At 41.6% G+C, this 22,553-nt stretch overlaps 1 protein-coding gene across 8 annotated transcripts; it reads left to right on the top strand.

Annotated features, from left to right (window-relative positions):
* Nucleotides 1-21,708, top strand: LOC134450868 (mucin-16-like). 8 transcript variants are annotated; one of them, XM_063200888.1, is made up of 28 exons: nucleotides 1-76; nucleotides 229-388; nucleotides 499-552; nucleotides 651-1,277; nucleotides 1,504-1,755; nucleotides 2,003-2,119; nucleotides 2,986-3,183; nucleotides 3,459-3,986; nucleotides 4,535-4,663; nucleotides 5,128-5,241; nucleotides 5,510-5,662; nucleotides 6,103-6,714; nucleotides 6,882-6,926; nucleotides 8,987-9,523; nucleotides 9,642-9,773; nucleotides 10,211-10,339; nucleotides 10,475-10,609; nucleotides 10,946-11,692; nucleotides 12,378-12,758; nucleotides 12,875-16,663; nucleotides 16,804-17,079; nucleotides 17,223-17,831; nucleotides 18,374-18,859; nucleotides 18,955-19,023; nucleotides 20,047-20,160; nucleotides 20,270-20,452; nucleotides 20,541-20,930; nucleotides 21,100-21,708. In XM_063200888.1, the coding sequence occupies exons 2-28, from the start codon at nucleotides 229-231 to the stop codon at nucleotides 21,567-21,569; spliced, it is 11,436 nt and encodes a 3,811-aa protein (XP_063056958.1). In that variant the 5' UTR covers nucleotides 1-76; the 3' UTR covers nucleotides 21,570-21,708. The 8 variants fall into 8 exon arrangements, with proteins under 8 accessions (XP_063056958.1, XP_063056962.1, XP_063056963.1 ...); XM_063200887.1 differs by having other exon boundaries at nucleotides 2-76; nucleotides 16,849-17,079; nucleotides 19,906-20,160; XM_063200886.1 differs by having other exon boundaries at nucleotides 2-76; nucleotides 19,906-20,160.
* Nucleotides 21,709-22,553: the final 845 nt, after the last annotated feature.

Below are 22,553 nucleotides of genomic sequence, written 5' to 3'. Positions count from 1 at the left end.
GCCAAAGTGACACATTGAAAGCCAGTAACTGGTTGTACTCTGGTGGCGAATCACCAAGGAGACGCCGCTTGCCGAGGTAAGTCAAATCTGATGCACATCATTTCAGCATCGGTTGAAATAATAGGCCTAGTCCGTAGGCCTAGCTTAGGCTACTCTGCTGTCATAGCTACGTACAGCAGTTATTGGGCCAAGTGAATAACCTTTTTCCAACTTAATTCTTACATTAAGATGCCGGAAAAAAGGCTCAAGACCCGACGCACTGTCATCGTGCCATACGGGCTTAAAACGTGGCTGGAATGTGTCACTCAGGCCGTCGCGAGAGAATGTCCCAAACACATGGGACAGTTTCTTGCAGATTACTCTCAAGAACTCCTGCAGTACAGAGATGGTAAATAACATCAGCAGTGAAACGAAGTGCACAAATGAAACATTAACACTGTAGATTGCTACAGTAGTCTATAAGTTAATATTCACAATGATCATTCTTTGTTCATGCAGACAATCCCACGATGAATATCACAGATCTGTCCTTAGGATATCGCACATCAAGAGGTGGGCCTGTCTTTGTCATATAGTCTAGATATGGAACATTACATGGCAGCATTATTTTGTTTTCTAGATAATTGTCTTATTACTCTCCATTTCTACAGGAATGAGACCATCTTTAAAAAAATATTACTTCCGTAACTTTGAACAAAGGGTGATTATTCCATTCGGCACCAGAAACCTAAAAGCATGGCTGCAAGGGACAGGACAGACAGATGAGCCTGGAGACTCTGTGGTCCATAAGTCTAAGGGCAAGATCAGGAATCATGGGACAAATATGTCCAGAAGTGTTGGGTTGTGCATGACTCAGTGTCCTTTGCAGTCTTGTATAGTAAAGTCCAGGGAAGACACTGAAGAGGATCCTTCTGTCACCATCTCTGAGGATATTCCAGATACTGTTACTTCTCTTGTACCCACACCGAACCTGAGTCAGGCTCCTTTAGGGGACCTTCAGGAAGTCTGTGAGGCCAAACACAAATTATGTTGCCAGCCTCCACAAATGCCAGAACAGACTCTCATAGAAGACGTCTGCATTGCAGATGACAATGAACTGTTGACTGTATCTACAATGGTAGCCAGCTATCTGTCAGACACTGTGGCAGAGTTTTCAATCTGTGATTCTGAGCTGGTAACACAGCAGAAAAGTAATGCATTACAAGAAATTCCTTTTACTGAAGAGACTGTGTCAGATGACAGGCATGAATCTACAGAGACATCCCAGGAGACATCAGGTAAACAACACTGGTTGTGAGCACAATGTCAAAGCAGCCAATTACTTCAGCTTACGGTAGCCTAACCATCCCTGTAATACCCAGTAATATTGATGATGAGCATGTTATGGGCTTACATGGCACAGTGCCGCAAACTAGAAACTCAAGCAGGTAAACGCTGGTCAAATTGGTCACAGTGAGTTGATGTGAGTGAGTTGACATGTCGCTGGTTTCTCCTTTATTGCAGTGAAAATTCCACCACCCCCTCAAACAGCTGAGGCCCACCATCCAAAAGAACATAAGCACCAGGTTGCTGTGAGAGCATCTACTGAGCAAGTGGATCTCATCTACCCCTGCCAGATGTACAGATCCTCATACAACTCCTCGCCACAGGTGCAGGACGTTTCACCATCTAAGGCAGTTTCAGAAAGATCGCCATGCCAAACTGTCCCACAAAGTCAAAAGGAGGAAAGCACAGAGAAAACATCAGAGCCCCCGGGTAATTACCATGGTCAACACTCATAGGGATCCTGCAATGTATCCTTTCCAGTGGTGTCAATTCCAGCTTTGAGAGTTACAAAGAAACATCTTCCACAAATTTGATCCAGCCATCTCTGAATCAAACTGTGGCGGGTTTTTTATTTCCTTTCTTTTTTTCTTTCTTCAGAACTGGATTTTTGACACCTCTGATCCTTTCATTATTTGTACGTTTAAAGTTAATCACAGCATGTTGTGTGCTCTTTCAGGAGTGATGGATGAGCCTGGTTCGGACGACGCTGAGGATGATACTGAGCTGTTTGTCCTCTACTCAGTGCCTTCAGATCAATGTCTACGTTCAAGTGCAGATTCAGGGAGCTCCATGAGTAAGATTTCTGTTTGTGTGTGTGTGTGTGTGTGTGTTTTTTTACTGTACTGTATTTGTTATAAAGATGACTGTAATGTGGTAATTAGTGAAAGGCTTACATCCCATCCTGCCCCAGAAAGTTGACCTAAAATTGTGATGAAAGTGAAGGAAAAGAACTCTCCAGTCTAGAGTGAACTGGGAACACGATCAGTGCCTGGAGCAACAGCAGTCTTAATACAGTAGATGTATTGAGCTCATTATGTCAATCAATCATTCATTCTTGTTAAGTCATTAATTTTCTTTTGTTTCAGACATTTACATTTGTTCCCCTTTACCTGACATGTTACAGTGTAACTTCTGTCTTCATCAGAGGTTCAGATGGGTGTTGATGTGTGACTTTCTAACACCTACATAGCATCAGCTGATTACAAAACACATCAACATCCATGTGACTCTGGTGAAGACAGAAGTTACGCTGTTGAAAGATGTGTGGTAAAGGGAAAAGACACACATGTCTTTTCTGGCAGGCCTACTGCTCGACACAGCACGACTCAGCCGCCACTTTTTGCTTTACCATTGAGCTGTGTCGTGCCTGTTCGAAAAGCAAAAAGTGGCGGCCGAGTCACGCTGTGTCGAGCTGTAGGCTTGCCAGAAAACTGGCAGTGGAAAAGAGGCATATGTCTATAGATGAGGGTATACTGTGGTGTTGCTCAAAGGCATTATATACCTGTGGATGAGGGAAGCCTGTCCTCGCATCTAAAATCTCCAGGCATTCTACCTAGCCACTTTTCAGAAATGTACACTGAAGAGTAGCCCAGCCGAGTGGGGAGTGTAACGGACCTATTGTAAGGCTGCAGGTAAGCAGATTGTATTGCTGTGTTTTAGATTCAGACGAGTCTGGAGGCTTGTTTCAGACCCAAGAGGACACTGCAGATAATCATGTCACAGACGGCAATGTCTCAAGCCTTGAGACTATGGAGAGTAAGCAGTCTTCTGCATCACTCTCATCAGTGGAATCTGAAGGTACGATTGATATCCCCCAAGAAAGCCCCCAACCAGGCCTGGAAGACAGACTCTGTCCTGGTAAGTTACATATATGACTAAGACCTCTGTATTGGTGTTGCGTGGCTCTTTGGTGTGGCAGTTAGTGGTAATTCAATACCCCGGAGATCCAGGTTCATTTCCCAGCTAGTTATTCTCTCCGATTTAGGGAAAAAAAACATGTATTATTTCTCTGTTGTATTAGTCCATTGGAAAATGGAGTAATAATATTTATAACTGTTATTTATTATTTTTAGTATGATTATTATTCACAATATTATAACACGTTTACTTCATTCAACTTTCTGATGTCTCAGGAGATGGCACACAAATAGAAATGGACATAGGACATGATGACGATGCAACAGAAATGACAAGGAACATTGGTTTGAGACTCTCTTTTGAGAGCATTGATTTGAGTCACAGCCACAGCCACACCAGATTTCACAGCCACAGCCACACCAGACTGTCATCACACGTTAAGAGCGCACACGCAGCTCTAGCACATGAGGAAGTGGACAGTTCGGCATGTAGTAGCATTGAGTACAACCTTTACACATCAGCACTCGGAGACTCTTCCATCACAGTACTGTTTGAAGATTCAGAAGAAGATGATTATATAAGTGAAAGTGAATCGGCAGCTGACACTGAATGTGTGGCTGACAGCGATTCCATCCCAGATATAGTCATCCTCCACGAAGCTCCATTGGTAGAGGAAATGACAGAGACCAGTCTTGAAGCAGACATGCAGGACCTTCACAAATCTGATTCACCTTTGGTGAATTCTCACCAGTCCCTCACGGAAGAACAGCATCCCACACTATCCACCGAAACAACAACAACAGGTATTAGAGCTGATGCATGACACTATAACATTGTGCAGACTGTAGAATACCAAGGCACTCATCTTCTTTGTAGTTAATGTAGTAAATGTGTTTATTTTACTACTATAATGTAGTAAATGTATTTATTTTACTGGGCATAACATGACTTAAAATACTCGTTTCGGCATGAAGCCTTCGCCATGAAGTAAGCAGACCGTACGTACTGTAACGACAAAGATGAGCGTCTTGGTATTCAACCTTTAAAATGAACTAAGCCTGTCACCAATGAGCACCATCTTTACAAAGTAGTTCCAGGTAGCACTCCAACTGGACTTGATTCATTGTGAAGACTTAGCTTTATTTCATTTATTTCACCCTTGACTTTGACCTGTGTTAATGCCTGTTGTGTCTTGAAATGTTCATGTGGGCATGTAGGTGTATTTGTGTAAGCTACTTGACACCTTATTTTCCCCTTTGGGAATCAATAAAGTTACTCCACTCTACTATTTCCAGTTATAATTTAATCGTTGAAAACATTTTGATTTTGCACATTCCTCTTCCTATTTCAGAGGGTGCTGAGGAGGAAGATGGAGTACCACATGTGGTCGTTGTTCACAAAGCCCCGTCTGAGGAAGAGTGCTTTGACGTTTGTCTTCCACAACAAGTAGGACATATCTCTGAAACAGGATTAGCCACAGGTACAGTAATGTCCCTTCAGTGGACCATTGAACCTTAAATCTTAAATCCAAGTGTTCAGAAATTGCAGAAAAACGTAATCATATCCAAAAACTATTGCATGGTCATGGCACATTTAAATAAAAATATTAACTGTGCAGCAGTCCATGGACAGATTCTTAAGTGTATGCTACACAAACAATAACGTAAGGTCTTCTAAGGTTAGGTAATCATGATTTGAACACAGGTACTGTGACTTCACTCACACAAGGTAACAAATAAATTCCAGGTTAACAATACTCGGAAAGGCCACTAGGTGGCCATATTCTTGTTTTTTATACTTACCGGTATTGTACATTTATTTTACTTGATTATTGTTGCAGTATTATTTTCATTTGTTGTTTTAAGTAGAGCGCGCCTTAATGTTACAAATGTATTTTAATTGTCACATTTTGTTTCTCTTGAAATTGTCTGAACACCACGTTAGCTGCTCCTGAACTGTCTAAAGAAGCACCAAGACACAAGGCCATTGGAGATTCAGTGAAATCAACAGAGAATATTAGTTATCCAACGTCATCACCAAAGACATCGTGTATGTTAGGTAAGACTTCATTTGTTGGGGGTGGGGTACAGTTGACAGTCAGTGGGTACTTACAGATGCTGTGTCATGCCTACTGAATGCTAATCTAACTGAACTTCTTCCAGAAAGCTACACAACAACTTTATCAGTGTAAATTCAAAACTTGTCATCAACACTCTGAGTGTTAAATTTACCTCTCTAGGTGTTGAGTTAACTGTACTGTACTCCACTGTGTCCCGTCCCATAAACGAATGAGACCATTCACAGACATAATTCTCTGGCATTTCAGACACTGCTGTGGAGTCAGATAGTCATCCCCATGTGGCCATCAATCTCAAGCCTCCCTCTGAGATGAGCGTTCAAGATGACAGCCATTCACTTCATGCTGAGAGCCAAGAGCCAGAGTCGACAGTGGTCCACAGTGTGCCTTTGATGACTCAAGGTAATGCAGTTATATCTTTAGCTGACTCTACGAAGGAAAATGTGCTTGGAACACCAAATGAAGGCCGTTTGTGTGGTGCAATTGACACTACAGGTTTTAGATTCAGGTCTATAACATTATCCTCTGACGCATCAAGAATATCTTCTCAGAGAAAGTCATTCAAAATCTGGATGTACTTTATGTGCACAGGACATAATGTTTTCTTTGCCAGCAGGAGGATGCTTGCAAACTACAATAACAAGTGCAGAGAACATGCCCTTAATTGCATGTTAGCCTCTAATATCAAATGTCTTTGAAACATACTCTATGGTGACATTTTTAAAAACTCAGTTACCAGTCTAAAAACAAAACAAAACAAGATTGATTTATATAAGATTTTGCCTGTATTTGAAATGAACACACAAAAACAAGTACCCCTTCCTCCTTTTTGAAAAATGTAGAGGCTGACTATGCTCCTGACAAGGCATCCTCAGGGGAGGAAATCCCTGAATCTGGCGTTGTAATCAGACCGGTGGAGAGAGTGCCATCTGCAACTTCCAAAACCTCACAGGTGGAAGTTAGCCTGTCAACCCACGATGCTGTGAACATCCACAGGCTTGGAAGTGACACTGCTGTTGAAACACTACCCGAGTCAACAGAGCAGATTGGTGATGGTCTCAGGGCAAATGGTCAAGATGAAATCGATACAGATGTTGATCAGACAGAAATCAGGTCCCCTCGATTGTCTGCTGCTCAGCATTCAAGCGGCATCGTCTCAGTTGTAATTTCATCAGAGCACCTCAAGACGTCAGCTTCTAGCTCATTGCCAGCACCCGTCAAGTCAACCGAAGATGGTTCTGAACTGCAGGCAAAGGGTGAAGTCTGTGTGTCTTCAGAGCAAACCATGCCTGTTGCAAATGACAGTAACAGGACATTGGAGAGAGAGGATCCCTACCAAACAGTGACACCTGTAGTACCACCAACTCATGTACTCAATGGGGAGAATGTAGCTGAGACAATGGAGTCAACATTGTCAACACCCCAAACACCAACACTGTCCCCCAAAACCTCTGGTAAGGCCCACTGTTCTGTATGGCCTAACTTTTATCAGTCAAAAAACGACACGCTAAAAATGTGTGAGGTTTAGTTCATTTTATTTAATTGTGAATGCATTTAATTTTTTCTTTGCAATTGATCAAATGCATTTGTTTTCTTTTCCAAACTGGCATTACAACTGCAGAATTGGAGAGGGTATCCACAACAGCATGTCAAAATTCATCACATGGTGAGTTCCCTTAAAAAATAGTGTATTCATTATTTTGACAGGTTTCTAAGGTCCATGCAATACCCCATGTTTATATTTTATGATATAAGTAGACATGTTTTACTGTAAATCACTTGTGTCTTTTTCAAAAATAAATGCCTGAAGAGGTAACATCTGGAGACATTGTGAATTTCTCCCAAGAAAGCTGCCAGGCACACTTGGAAGGACTCTGTCCTGGCAAGCTATGTGACAAACACCTTTGTTTACTGATGAAACTAATCTCAGCGCCTCTTGATCATTTAAAAAAGGTAGTTATATAGTATATGAAGAGCTCCTTTCCGAAAAGCTATAAAAGGCATTTAAATAGATTTTTCTTTCTTTTTAAAAAAATGTGGCTTTAAGACAGCATCAGAAAAGTCAGAATTTGGATAGTGTTATATGGGAGTGATTAAAGATATTCATTGGAAAATCTTAAATGACCTTTGATTCCTATCATATATGTCTTGTGGTCACTTTCCCAAATTGACCTTTAACCTTTATTTTGGGGTACCGTCCTGTATAGATGACTTCGTCCAATTAGGGTTTTTGTTTTTTCACTATTTCGAAATTCTATTAATTAAAACTGGCTTTGTTATCCATTAAAATGTGCATTTTATATGTGAAAAGTCAATAAATGTGCTGAGCTTGAAAAACGGCTCTTGGCCTAGATTATGAGCACAGTGCAGTGCACTTCACAGTACCTCATACATCCGTCACCATACTTCTACCATCTTCCATCATAAACACAGCACAGAACATTAGTCAGCTTCTCTCTTCCCTCACTGGAAGACCTGCATAGCACCTGCTGCCAAAAAAGGCCAACATTCTGAGAGACATATCACACCCAGGCCACAACCTGTTGAAACTGTGGTAGCTGTAGTAACGGGCAGTAACTAGCAGGTCCATGAAAGCAAGGACAGACTGAAAAATACCCAGCAGCTATTACTGCTCTAAATGATGTTACCAAAGTATAATTTCATATCTACAGCATGAATGTGGGATGGTGTGGGAGGCTTGATGGACTCGCTTGATGATTGTGGGTATACTCTGATTGTCATACCAATGAACCTGGCTCTTGTTGTAGAGTTGTGTACCCTGGAGGCCCAGGTTCAGAACATTGTTGAGTGCAGTGGCCTTCACTGCAGTTTCAGAAATGGGATGACGTACCACTACCCACAGGAAATGTATAAATGAAGAGTTCAGATGCAAAACCCCCTAAGTGCCTTTTCAGAAAATAATCTTAATTCATTTTTATTTAATAAAAGCTATCAAAATTGCATATTTTTAATTTTATTTATGCAATATAACTATTTATATGTATTATCAAGTCCATGAATGTAAACCAAACCAACAACGGGGTTCTCTAAAAATATAGAAGTGCAGGTCTCCAGAAATGGAGTTAGGGGGTTTTGCATCTGAACTCTTCAAATATCCCTCTCACATTCCCAGAAATGTGGAAATATCCTATTATCCTGAGAAATACGTATAAATAAGGAAATATTTTCTATTTTGACCTGTTATCATACCAATAGAGTTTAATACTGAACCATTACGGAAATGTACGTATATTCCATAATGGGACGTTGTCATTTATAAATGGCATGCACTTTTTAACAGTTTTAAGAGAGATTTGTGTATTTTATTCATAACATACAATGGGTGAAATTGTTGAAAAGTGTATTGGCTATTTTGTAATATTTTTCTGAAAAAAAAAATCATGATGCTACTCTTGTATGTGCTTGTCTCCTTTAATTCCTTGTAACACCATCAATAGGCTATTTTAATTATTCTTTGATCTGATTGGGTAGAGAGGATTTTAGGTGACCTATTTAGAGAAAAATATTGTTGATAGAGGTTTGTGTTATTCAAACATTAATTAAAATTAAAATTCAACATGAAACACTGATTTCATTATTATTAACAGACAAAGGCAACAAAACTCTTAATTTTTTAAAATATACATACAGCGTTTTGGGGAAAAAAGCTTTTTATATTTTCTCTGTATCTTTTTCTTTCCATGTAATCATCTGATATGCCTGGAGATGTTGGCTCCCTGAGGGATGAGGACACGATAAGTGATGAGGAACCAACAGTGGTGACAGGCGTCCCTCTGAGACTCTCTAAAGAGAGCCTTGATCTGACATCTAGTCACAGCCACACCAGACTTCAATCTAGTTCCAAGCAAAGTCTTAAAGACGTGTCCAGGCTGTCTTCACTTGTACAGTGCTCATACACAGCTTCAGCAACTGAAGTAGTGGACAGTTCAACATATAGTAGCATGGAGTACAACCACCTCTCACCAGCAAACACGGCCTCTTCCATCACAGTGCTGTTTGAGGATTCAGAAGAAGATGATTATATAAGTGAAAGTGAATCCACAGAAAGGGTGGGCGACACAGATGCCTTCCCCGATATAGTGATTATCCACAAAGCTTTATCAATCGAAGAAATGCCTGACACAGATTTTGAAGCAGACAGACAGGATCTCCGCAAATCGGAGTCATCTCTGGCATTTGCCTCACCGTCTCTGATTGAAGCAAAGGGGTCAGAATATGCCCCAATGTCTGCCATAACAACAGGTATCAGGATTATGGTTTCACAAATTTTGAAGCACAGCTTATTGTTTAAAGGCCCAATTTGGTTGATCTGTAGAGAGAGCATTTTCATTTCACACACATTATGTTTTAACCATTTCAGAGGATGCTGAGTTGGAAGATGGTGTACCACATGTGGTCATAATTCACAAAGGTCCGTCTGAAGAAGAGTTTCTTGACACTTCTCTTACTCTACATGCGGAAAATATTTGTGGACCAGGTTCAGCAGCAACAGGTTAAGTGTTTTAATTTTAACAATTAACCTCATATCTTACATGGTTGATGATGTGATGTTTTGATGTCTTGATGTTATGCTTGTACTGTCTGAATGTTTTTTGTGTGCGCGAATTTGATATTTACAAGTTTGCTGGTTTTTGAAAACAAATGTCCTTTCCTGGACAATAAAGGAATCTATCTATCTATCTACCTACAATTTCTCAGTTTATTAGTATACTTGTTTTTTTTTTTTTTTTTAGTATCCCCATAATGCACATCGTTCCACCAGTGGAACGCTGTAATATCCATTCAAAATGTTAGCTTCCATAGTATTACACTATTATGACATAACTCAAGGCCTTTAGCCATGCACTATGACTTGGTCATTGCCATTCTTGTAACAGCACATTTATAACGCTGTGTATTAACGGTTAATTTTTTCATCACCTGGAGCAGAGACCACTGTAACTGCTCCGGAACCACCTGCAATGACATCAAGAGGTCAAAGCATTGGTGATACAGCGACAGCATCAGAGAGTTCCAGGTGTCCTACATCAACACCAAGGACCTCTGGTTTATTAGCCGGTAAGTCCTGACTAATACACTGGTGACAGTACTCAGTGCACACATAATGTTAAGACCCTCTGCACAAAATGATTGGTGGTAGGATAGGGCACATTACTTCTGGTAAATTATTTTAATTAATTATATTGGCTACAGTGCCCTTAGCCACTTCCCAAGGACCAGTAAGTTACACCACTGCTGCGGAGTCACTGGAGAAAACATCAGCAGAGACATTGACCTCCACAACAGTGACACCAGGCGAGGAGGACTACACCACAAGTCAAACATCAGGTAACCATCAACTGGAAGAGTGTCCTCAAATTAGATCTGTGAGTGCAATTGCATGCATCAATCATTCTGGTTTAACACAGAATATTGTAGGTTTTCAGTTTACAACACATTCTGAAATATTCACTGAACACAGCCACATTTGGAATAAATAGAGTTCACATGACTTCTGCACAAACCAAATACTGTCACCATTAAAATCGGAATATTCCTGGCATGTAACCTTGCTCATTGTTTCAACATATTTTGTGGTACAAACAGTACAGGTTGTACTTTTTTCCATTTCCAGCATTTGTTCTTGTTTCAATATCTTCTTTGTCACCTTTACATGTGTTTTAGAAAGAACACAGGCAGAGGAAGGATGTGAGGTGTCACTTGAGGTGAAATCAGCATCCTCACTACCCAGCAGTGAAAGTAGTGATCACCCTTCCATGTCACAAGAGGCCGATGACCCATCTGGTCTAGATGAAATAAGTTCTAAAGTTTCAGCAGATGTGCCAGTAGATGAATTGGGGCTGTTTGGACTGTTGGGGCTGTTGCCTGTTGATAAGGATGTACTTTCAGAGAAAACATCTGTGGCAGTTGAATGTTCAAGAGCAGTAAACATAGATATGGAAGTTCAATGCAAAATAGAAGCATCCTCAGCATCAAGTGGAGAGAACATTACTCAGAGAGTGGAGTCAGTTGAAAGGCTAATATCTCCGTTAACCACAGTGGAAGACAACCCAATTCAACCTGAATCAGCTGTGTCCATGGAAGACAACCCTGCCACCCCTGAATCACATCTGCTAGTGGAAGACAACCCTATTGAACCCAAATCAGCGTTGACCACAGTGGAGGACAACCCTATTGAACCCAAATCAGGCTTGACACTGGAAGACAATCCAATTGAAACTGAATCAGGTTTGGAAGTGGAAAACAGACCTACTGAATCATCAGCGGTGGCCACAGTGCCCTCAGCCACTCCCCAAGGACCAGTAAGTGACACCACTGCTGTGGAGTCACTGGAGAAAACATCAGCAGAGACATTAACCTCCACAACAGTGACACCAGGCGAGGAGGACTACACCACAAGTCAAACATCAGGTAACCATCAACTGGAACAGGGTCCTCAAATTAGATCTGTGAGTGCAATTGCATGCATTGAGCAGTCTGGTTTAACACAGAATATTGTAGGTTTTTAGTTTACAACACATTCTGAAATATTCAGGGAACACAGACGCATTTGGAATAAATATAGTTCACATGACTTGTGCACAAACTAAATACTGCCACCATTAAAATCGGAATATTCCTTGCATGTAACCGTGCTCATTGTTTCAACATTTTGTTTGGCACAGTAAGAGCTCCATGTGCCAGAGGAAAATCTATTGAACACAGAGTACGCTGTTGAGATGAGATCACATGTTTTCAGATATTAGTAGTGTCTCAAATAATCCTTCACAACAAATGATAGCTGAGCACATAGCTATTAAAACCCAGAATAGTCAATTAACGTTTATTTTGTATCAATTACAATGAAAATGTGTTCCTGACCCTCCTCATTTACTGTATCAATGTATGCATTAATGTTGTAAGGTATGTAATTTCTTGGGTGCCTTCTTATTTTTTAAAAGGTTTTCATGAAATAGGTCTGATAAGACAGATGCTGGTAAATTATAAATGAAAAGACCATAACATATACCTAATTACAGTACAGGTTGTACTTTTTCCATTCCCAGCATTTGTTCTTGTTTCAATATCTTCTTGGTCACCTTTACATCTGTTTTAGAAAGAACAACTGCAGAAGAATTTGAGGTGTCACTTGAGGTGAAATCAGCATCCTCACTACCCAGCAGTGAAAGTAGTGATCACCCTTCCATGTCACAAAAGGCAGATGACTCATCTGGACAAGATGAAATAAGTTCTAAAGTTTCAGCAGATGTGCCAGTAGATGAATTGAGGCTGTTTGGTCTGTTGGGGCTGTTGCCTGTTGATAAAGATGTACTTTCAGAGAAAACATCTGAGGCAGTTGAATGCTCAAGAGCCGAAAACTTAGATATGGAAGTTCAATGCAAAATACAAGCATCCTCAGCATCAAGTGGAGAGAACATTACTCAGAGAGTGGAGTCAGTTGAGAGGCTAATATCTCCAGAATTATCCTCTACATCTGGTAAGAAGGATAGCCACAGTTATAGAGAATAACATACATTTAACTGTCTAGTTTTATACTCACATTTAAGTGTTATTTTGACCTTAATTTTTGTCTATGCCTATCTTTTTTTCAAGAGAGAGAGAATGCAAAGCCAGTTGATGTGCCACTAGAAGTGGTGTGGGCATCCGCGCAACTAAGCACTGAGACCACATTATCAGAGGAGCTTCAGAGATCATCCCCAGACCTGCCTGCAATGGTGCCAGCAGAAGACCACTCTCAATTGCTCTCGTCTAGCGACAATATCTCTTCACCGAAAACCTTGGATGCAGCCAAATGTTCAAGCCATGCTAATTTAGATCAGAAAGCCTATGAAACAGCAGCAGAAATATCAGTATCAGAAATAATTGCTTCCAGTGTTGAATGGATTAAGCGAGATACAAATTTGGATGTTCACAATTCAGGAAGTGAAAGTGCTGTTGTTGGGCCAGCTGTAACATCAGTGTACATGGCGACTGACATTATTAAAACTGAAACTAAACATGAATTAAGTACTGCTGTTTCACTAGAGGAACCAGTTGACCTTTCACTCCAAGTTAACTCAGCATCCTTACAGCCAAGCACTCAAATTGGTGATGTCCTTCCAATGTCACAAGTGGCTGATTATTTGGAAATGCTTCCTGAGCCTTGTATGCCATCAGTGTTGGAGGCTTCAGGTACATGTGACGGCTCACAGGATGATGGAGGCCTTTCAGCCAATGTTGACAGTATTGTTATTGCACCTCCTGAAACATTAGAGAATGTTGTTACTTACATTACAACGACTGGCCAAGAGGAAGCAGAAAGTGACTATGCTGTTCTTGGGTCAGCAGGAATTTCAGGGTGCATGGTTACTGTTCAAGATGAAACTAATGCTGACGTTTCACAAGTGGGAACAAGAATCCCAAGATTGTCTCCTCAGCTGTCAAGTTCAGATGTTTCTAAGAGAGCTTCATCAGAGCAGCTGCAAAGATGCATGGCTATTGACACTGTTACTACCGGTCAAGATGAAATAAGCACTGACGTCTCACCAGAGGAGCCCGTTGATGTTTCACTTGACGTAAACTCAGCATCCTCACAGCCAAGCACTGAAAAGAGTGATGAACCTACCGTGTCAGAAGTGGCCAGTGACCTGGAAATGCTTCCCGAGCCTAATATGCCAGCAGTGTTGGAGAGAGAACCTTCAGCTATATGTGTAGGCTCACTGGATGATGGAAATCTTTCAGCCAGTGATGTAGAGAAGTCACCAAGTGATAGTGTTGTGGTTGCACTTCCTGACACATCAGAGAATGGTTTTACTGACATTACAATGTCTGGTCAAGATGAAACAAGTACTGAGGTGTCACAAGTGGGAACAAGATCCCCAAGACTGTCTCCTCAGCTGTCAAGTTCAGATATTTGTGAGAGCGCCTTATCAGAGGAGCAGCTGCAGAGATGCATGGCTACTGACATTATTACAACTGGTCAAGATGAAATAAGTTCTGACGTGGAACCTCTTGACATTTCCCTTGAAGTTGCACCTCCTGAAACATCAGAGAACATAGTTACCGACATTGTGCCAGCTGGTCAAGATGAAACCGGAAATGGCAGTGCTGTTGTTGGGTCAGCTGGAACATCAGAGGACATGGCTGCTGGTCCACATGAAATAAGTACCAACTTTTCACACATGGAACCAGTTGACGTTTCACTTGAAGTGAAATCACCATCCTCACAGCAAAGCATTGTAAGGAGTGATATACCTACCATGTCAGAAGAAGCCAGTGACTTGGAAATGGTTCCAGAGCCTAATATGCCAGCAGTGCTGGAGAGAGTACCTTCAGCTATATGTGTAGGCTCACTGGATGGTGGAAATCTTTCAGCCAGTGATGTAGAGAAGTCACCAAGTGATAGTGTTGTGATTGCACCTCCTGACTCATCAGAGAATGGTTTTACTGACATTATAATGACTGGTCAAGATGAAACAAGTACTGAATTGTCAAAAGTGGGAACAAGATCCCCAAGACTGTCTCCTCAGCTGTCAAGTTCAGATATTTGTGAGAGCGCCTCATCAGAGGAGCTGCTGCAGAGATGCATGGCTACTGACATTATTACAACTGGTCAAGATGAAATAAGTTCTGACGTGGAACCTCTTGACATTTCCCTAGAAGTTGCACCTCCTGAAACATCAGAGAACATAGTTACTGACATTGTGCCAACTGGTCAAGATGAAACCGGAAGTGACAGTGCTGTTGTTGGGTCAGCTAGAACATCAGAGGACATGGCTGCTGGTCCACATGAAATAAGTACCAACTTTTCACACATGGAACCAGTTGACGTTTCACTTGAAGTGAAATCACCATCCTCACAGCAAAGCATTGTAAGGAGTGATATACCTACCATGTCAGAAGAAGCCAGTGACTTGGAAATGGTTCCAGAGCCTAATGTGCCAGCAGTGCTGGAGAGAGTACCTTCAGCTATATGTGTAGGCTCACTGGATGGTGGAAATCTTTCAGCCAGTGATGAGAAGTCACCAAGTGATAGTGTTGTGGTTGCACCTCCTGACTCATCAGAGAATGGTTTTACTGACATTACAATGTCTGGTCAAGATGAAACAAGTACTGAGGTATCACAAGTGGGAACAAGATCCCCAAGACTGTCTCCTCAGCTGTCAAGTTCAGATATTTGTGAGAGCGCCTTATCAGAGGAGCAGCTGCAGAGATGCATGGCTATTGACATTATTACAACTGGTCAAGATGAAATAAGTTCTGACGTGGAACCTCTTGACATTTCCCTTGAAGTTGCACCTCCTGAAACATCAGAGAACATAGTTAGTGACATTGTGCCAGCTGGTCAAGATGAAACCGGAAGTGACAGTGCTGTTGTTGGGTCAGCTGGAACATCAGAGGACATGGCTGCTGGTCAAGACGATATAAGTACCAACTTTTCAAACGTGAAACCAGTTGGCGTTTCATTTGAAGTGAACTCATCATCCTCACAGTCAGACCCTGAAAGGAGTGATGTACCTACCATGTCAGAAGCGGCCAATGACATGGAAATGATTCCAGAGCCTAATATGCCAGCAGTGCTGGAAAGAGTACCTTCAGCTATATGTATAGGCTCACTGGATGATGGAAATCTTTCTGCCAATGTTGTACAGAAGTCACCAGGTGATAGTGTCTTGGTTGCACCTCCTGACACATCAGAGAATGGTTTTGCTGACATTATAATGACTGGTCAAGATGAAACAAGTACTGAAGTGTCACAAGTGGGAACAAGATCCCCAAGACTGTCTCCTCAGCTGTCAAGTTCAGATATTTGTGAGAGCGCCTTATCAGAGGAGCAGCTGCAGAGATGCATGGCTATTGACATTATTACAACTGGTCAAGATGAAATAAGTTCTGACGTGGAACCTCTTGACATTTCCCTTGAAGTTGCACCTCCTGAAACATCAGAGAACATAGTTACTGACATTGTGCCAACTGGTCAAGATGAAACCGGAAGTGACAGTGCTGTTGTTGGGTCAGCTGGAACATCAGAGGACATGGCTGCGGGTCCACATGAAATAAGTACCAACTTTTCACTTGTGGAACCAGTTGACGTTTCACTTGAAGTGAAATCACCATCCTCACAGCAAAGCATTGTAAGGAATGACGTCCTTCCCATGTCACAAGTGGACAATAACTCAGTAAACCTTCCTGATCCTTGTCTTGGTAATGACTTGCCTTTCCAAAAAACTTTGGATGCAGCCCAATGTTCAAGTCACATGAATTTAGAAGAAGACTTACAAGAAAATTCTGAAACAGCAGTGGTAGTATCAGAAATAATCACCCATAATGGTATTGAAATCATCAAGGAAGATGAGAAGCTCCAATGTTGTCCATTGTCTCCTAAGCACTCTTTTACATCTGGTAAGTTACAAAATACAGTTTGTTTGTTTGTTTGTTTGTGAAACAGCATTTACAGCTGAACCAGATACACATTCCAAGAATTAGTTGTTAATCTGGAAACTTTCAATATACATTACATTGATTGCTTCTATGTATTGCAGAACGTAATGATGTCTTTTCCATGTTACACATGGCCGATGACTCAGAAAACCTTCCTGATCCATGTCTTGGAAATGACTTGCCTATACAAAAAACTATGGATGCAGCCCAATGTTCAAGTCACACACATTTAGAAGAAGAGAATTTAAAAACAAACTCTGAAACAGCAGTAGAAAAAGGAGTAGCAGAAATAATCACACACTATGGTATTGAAAACATTGAGCAAGATGAGAAACTCCAATGTTCTCCATTGTCTCTTAAGCACTCTTTTACATCTGGTAAGTTATACAACATACAGTATATTTGTGAGACCGTATTTATAGCTGAACCAGATACGCATTCCAAGTATTAGTTGTTCATGTCTGAAATTAATCTGGAAACTTTTGATACGTTTTGCACTAATTGCTTCTTTATGTTACAGAGAACTGTTGTACAGTTGACATCCTTGGAAAGAAAGTGGCATCACCAAAAACGAGTATAGAAAAGCTTTCACCGTCTTTGATTTCAACATACGTGGAAGAGGCTGAACTCACTCCTTGTGGATTGCTGACTCAGAACACTTGTCCCATGGAGGAGCCTCCCAGATCTGGTATTACTTCAGATGTGTTGGAGGGAGTATCATCACCTTCCACAGGCTCTGTTGATGATGTGCACCTTTCAGTCACTGATACTTCAGACTCTGAAAAATCAGGAGTAGTGGAAGAAATATCAATGGCTGTAGTGAACTCTCCAGTCCTCGATATTCAGAGCTTAGAAAGTGACAGTGCTGTTGTAGCACCAGCTGGATCAGCTGAGGAGAGAGCTCCCTTTATCAAGACACCCAGTGCAGTGGTGCTTTCAACTAAATCTTCCGGTGTGGTTTTGTGTTCAAGTGAGAGTAATGTAGTGGCTGAGCCACCCTCAGAAGTGTCAGAGTTCCGCTGCTGCCCACCATCTTCCACAAATGAGGAGGTCATCATCATTGAGACATTGAATTCTGGAGGGACAGAGATCTCTCCTAGAACATCCCCCAGCTTGTCTTGGACATCTGGTAAGATACATGTGCACCGTTTATGTATTCAGGTGTCTGTCCCAGGTTGAGAAAGTGACAACCCTACCACAAACTTCCAGCCAGCTCAGAATCTGCTGATTGCAATGAGCTCTCAAGGCAGGTACTAGATCCGCTCACCAGTTTAATCGCCTGTGTTTGATAGAAATGTGGTAGGGGTTTCACTCTCTCAACCCTGTCAAGATGACGGATAAATTATGCTCTTAGAAAAATATCCCCTCCACACAGCTCCGCCCCTGCTCCGCCACCACTGACCACTGACCACTGAGACTGAAAGTACACAGAAATGAAACAGCTCGTTAACAAAAAAGATGTGAATTATGAGTAGTGACTAAGTACTGATATTTATTTGCATATCCCCCAAGAAAGTAGAACAGGATAACAAAGATTTCTGTACCACCAAAAATGTGCTTATTCTGTATTTTTCCTCCGGCTGCCAAAACTTTCTGAGTTGTGTTCTGAAGTAGTATATTGTGAAACTGGGTGGGATAATGTTTTCTGTTCATGCATTTGAATTTCCCAAGGGCTTAAAGTGCAAAGCAGCACAGAGCTGGAGCCGGATACACCCACGCTCCAAGTTTTATCTAGTGAGCGTGACCTGAATTCACCATCAGCAGAGCTGAATGAGGCGAGACAAGAGCGAAGTGATGCTGATCAGACACCATATGTTGAACAACAAGCTCAAACTCTGTCTGCAGTCGAGTCACAGAGTGTAGAGGACATTTCAGAGGTGTCAACAGGCCCAGTAAATGGCACAAGCTCCCCAAAACTATCTCCCAAAACTTCCTCAATGTCAATTGAAGCAGCTTTGAATCTGGATCCACTGCTGGAATCGAGCCAAATCAGTATTGAGGACTCAGTACAGAGTCCCAGTGCGACCCTGCTGTTGCCAAAAGAAGACACAGTTGTAAGTAAGGAAACATTGGTACAAGGAAAATTACTCACAGAGGAAACGTTTCTGACTTCAGGAGTGTCCCCTGTGGTCTCAGAGATGAAAGTTACCTTGTGTGGTAAGTTGGCTACTCATTTTAATATTGGGCTGTCACTATGTTGATGAAAGTGTGTGTTCGTTGGTATAATCGGTGTCCCTTTCCCAATTTAATAGAGAATTTAAATCAAGTACAATCCCTGGATGAACTGTCTACGTCTGGTTTTACAAAAGCACCTGTGGAAGGTAATTGGAGTCATATGCATGCCTTTACTGGCTGGTACAGTATATTTGTAGCTGATTACTTAACCACTTTATGCATAGCCTATGTTTGTAACCTTGTTGTAGTCCTCAAAACTGAAACGACTAAGTCTTAATCTGTTACGTAAGGCTGTTGGTAAAGTTATAGCACTGTTGTCATGATGTTAATGATGTAGTAGTCTTTCCAGCAAAGTGTGAATTGCCCCATCTGCACTAAGAGGCTACGAGGTACTGGGTGGTGTGTGTGTCTGTGTTATTGTTTTTGAGGGGTACTGGTCTTACATCTCTGTCCTCTAGCATAGTGATCAACTAATTACATATTGAATGGGGAATTGGTAAACAAAGTGTACTGTACAGGTAATGGGCTAATGTGCATCCGGTCATACCAGCTACAGTATACACTCAGTGAAGAAAGGCTGCCTGCATGACTGGAAATTATGACCACTCACCGTTAGACTGTATGAGAAGTGTCAAAAGTAAAAGTAAAATATATATAGTGCTCTAAATAAAATTAAAAAATCCCACAAGCTACAGCTTCCTTCCAACAAAGGTGACTTCACCCCGTAACTGATCTACAGGTCCCATCTTACGATCAGATGATTCTGAGCTGGTTGGATCAAATTTGGGGCAGTTTTTTTTTAAAGATTTTTTTTTCCAGTAACAATTCAATCTATGTACCTCAGTAGGTACAGTGGAATAGCTAGTGTAATATCATGTACTGGTGTGAATGAATTCAATTCTACGATTTTTACTTCCACAAATTGATGCCTACTTTTATTTTTGACACCTCTGCAGTGCATGTGTTCCCAGGCCTGACTGTAAAATTAGAATATATAATGTTGAATTGAAATATCCTTAACCCTGTAGACTCACTGGATGTGGAATCTGAGCTAGACATGGATGAGACAGCAACTGTTGAGGAAGTGAATCCACAAGCGCCGTCTTCAACAACTCACAGTGCTGAACACCTAATAGACACTTTGCCTACTGACCCAACACTTGCTTCAGCTTTAGAAACTCCCTCTACCGGAGCAAGTGCAGATAGTGTGGGAGTGGGGATTGAACGATCGAGAGAGAACATCGCCTTTCCTAGGTTGTCCCCTAAAGTTTCCATGATCCTCCGTAAGTGTAGATTTTGAGTTTAAGAGTCTGCATGAAGTCACCATAATGTCTTACAGTACAATGCTAAGTAATGACTTAATCACAAACAAAGCAACATGTTAATCAACAGAGAGATCTCCATCCCTTGATAAACTACAAGGCAGACACCCATCACCAAAGGGAAGCAGGACAAGATGCCAATCTGTTCCTCCAATAAAGTGTTGCTCTGAGACAGTTGAAGAAATACCAATCAGGAGAAGGACTTCCTCGGACAGGCTGGAATCTCCAAGAGTGTCACGAAAACCATCTAAAGGTGAGATTACAAAAAAACAGTCAATGATTTCCAAGCAGTGCTTCATGTCTCACATTTGTTTTGATGCCCTCGGTCATCTCGATTTCAGAGTGCCTGCCTTCATTTGAAAGGTCAACACAGACATCCACACCATGCCTGCCCAGGATTGATCAAGCCACACAGATATCGAGGACGGTGCTTGTTTCGGCCAGCCACTCGACTCAAACATCGAAAACATTGCTGCCAATTGCCACGCCAGAATCTAGAACATTGCTTCCAACTATTGATCGGGACACTCAGATATCCCACAAACCGATGCAGGGTGTTGATAAAGAGAGTCAGATGTCCAGGACATCTGTGAAGTTGTGTCACCAGGGCTCTCAGGTGTCACCCGAGAGCCAGGACAGCCAAATGACTCGGGTCTGTGGAGCCTCCCCAGCCAAAACAACACAGGAGACGAGCTCGCCAACTTGCCAAACCTCATCAGCAAATAATTGGGGTTGGTCTGTCTCACTTACTTTTTCCCCTACATTTTTCACCGTTAACCTCTATTGACGCGTGACTATTTAACGTTTCCCATCGCTGCATACGGCATCTGCTGCTGTTGTGTTTAGGAATAGGTCAATTAATCTATTGTGTAACATTCCCTCTTTCCCCTTTGTGCTTAGATGATAGAAGCCACACTGTGTGTGATATTCATCCTGGAAGTGAAAGTCCTACTGGTCAGGTGGCTGAAAGGCTTCCCAAAGAGAAGACATGGACCCTCTATCAGTTGGGACACAAGAGTGACGGAGGCCTGTTGTCCACACAGGCACTGTCTAGGCCTCCGTTTCACGGGGAGGCCTACATCCGAAGCTTCGGGCCAGGGGCCGTGCTTTTGTCCGAGCGACCTGGCAGGAGGTTAAGAACGCTTTCACCTCCCATTACGGGTAAGCTGGTGGCAGCCAGTGCCTTTGAACAGGGCCGGAGACCACCTAGCCTCCTGCCTCACCAGCTGGTCATCTTCCCCCCTCACCCACCCAACAGGGCGTCCTCCAACCCTCCAGACTACGTACTGGTAGTGGACACTGAGGATTTCGACCGGAGGCTTTTTTCAAATGTGGCAGCAGGACCCAGCCAACCACACACAGTACCTTGAAATTGATTGTCCCCCAACCACTGAAATTCGTTTATGCATTTGGCTGGCAGTTAACAAGAGGCTTTGAAACAAACACTAATGAGCTAGTTTGAATAAACACAGTAGTGTGTTCATTGCTAAGTAGGCTATGCCTAATTGATGTCTTCTGTGTTCTGCATCAGTGACTGTTTTGTGTTAGCAACTTTATTTTTGACTGATGGATTGCCAAAATGAAAGGGAATGGGCCATATTGCATTATGCAAGTAACATTGCATTATAATAATAATAATAATAATACAATTTTATTTTTGAGCGCCTTTCAAAATACCCAAGGACACTTTACAATCAAAAACAAATACATAACAGTAGAGAAAGTATAACAAAGCTTCAGTGAATTAACAATAGGAGAGTAATAAAAATGCAAGAATAAAATAGAAATAAAAGTAACTTACAATAAAATAAATGTTTTTTAAAATAAGAAAAAAGAAGTAGAATGCATTTGAAAATAAAATAAAAATGAGTGGGAAAAATAATATGTAAAATAAAATAAAAAAGTAGACTGATAATTAAAATAAGTGGAAGTGCCTGTCAGTGAAGTTAAAAAGCAGAAGAGAAAAGGTGTGTCTTTAGCTTAGATTTGAAAGTAGATAGTGAAGAGCATTGACGAAGTGAAAGTGGAAGAGAATTCCAAAGTTTGGGGCCAACAACACTAAATGCCCTGTCGCCCATGGTGCGCAGGTGTGTGGAGGGAACAGTAAGGAGGAGTGAGTCAGTGGATCGTAGTGTGCGGGTGGGATTGTATGGGGTGAGGAGACTTGTGATGTAGGAGGGTGCAAGGTTGTGCTGGGCCTTGTATACGAGGATGAGAATTTTGAAATGGATACGTGAATTATGAAAGTAATGTTGTCAAAAAAGAATCAGTGGTTGGTCAACCAGAAACAGGGTGAAAGCCATTATGACTTGCTCTACGTACTATTGTCACTCCAGAGCCCATTCTCGGGGAAA

This window comes from Engraulis encrasicolus, chromosome 6 (assembly GCF_034702125.1).
Source record: "Engraulis encrasicolus isolate BLACKSEA-1 chromosome 6, IST_EnEncr_1.0, whole genome shotgun sequence".
Taxonomy (NCBI): domain Eukaryota; kingdom Metazoa; phylum Chordata; class Actinopteri; order Clupeiformes; family Engraulidae; genus Engraulis; species Engraulis encrasicolus.
The sequence above is the reverse complement of the archived record's forward strand: the minus strand, read 5'-3'. Positions and strand labels throughout refer to the sequence as shown.

Coding starts and splice junctions, on each gene's coding strand:
- LOC134450868 (XM_063200886.1), top strand. CDS start 229: ATGCCGGAAAAAAGGCTCAAGACCCGACGCACTGTCATCGTGCCATAC. Junction 11,693..12,377: donor CACCACAAGTCAAACATCAG/GTAACCATCAAC, acceptor CATCTGTTTTAG/AAAGAACAACTGCAGAAGAA. Junction 20,161..20,269: donor TAAAGTTTCCATGATCCTCC/GTAAGTGTAGAT, acceptor GTTAATCAACAG/AGAGATCTCCATCCCTTGAT.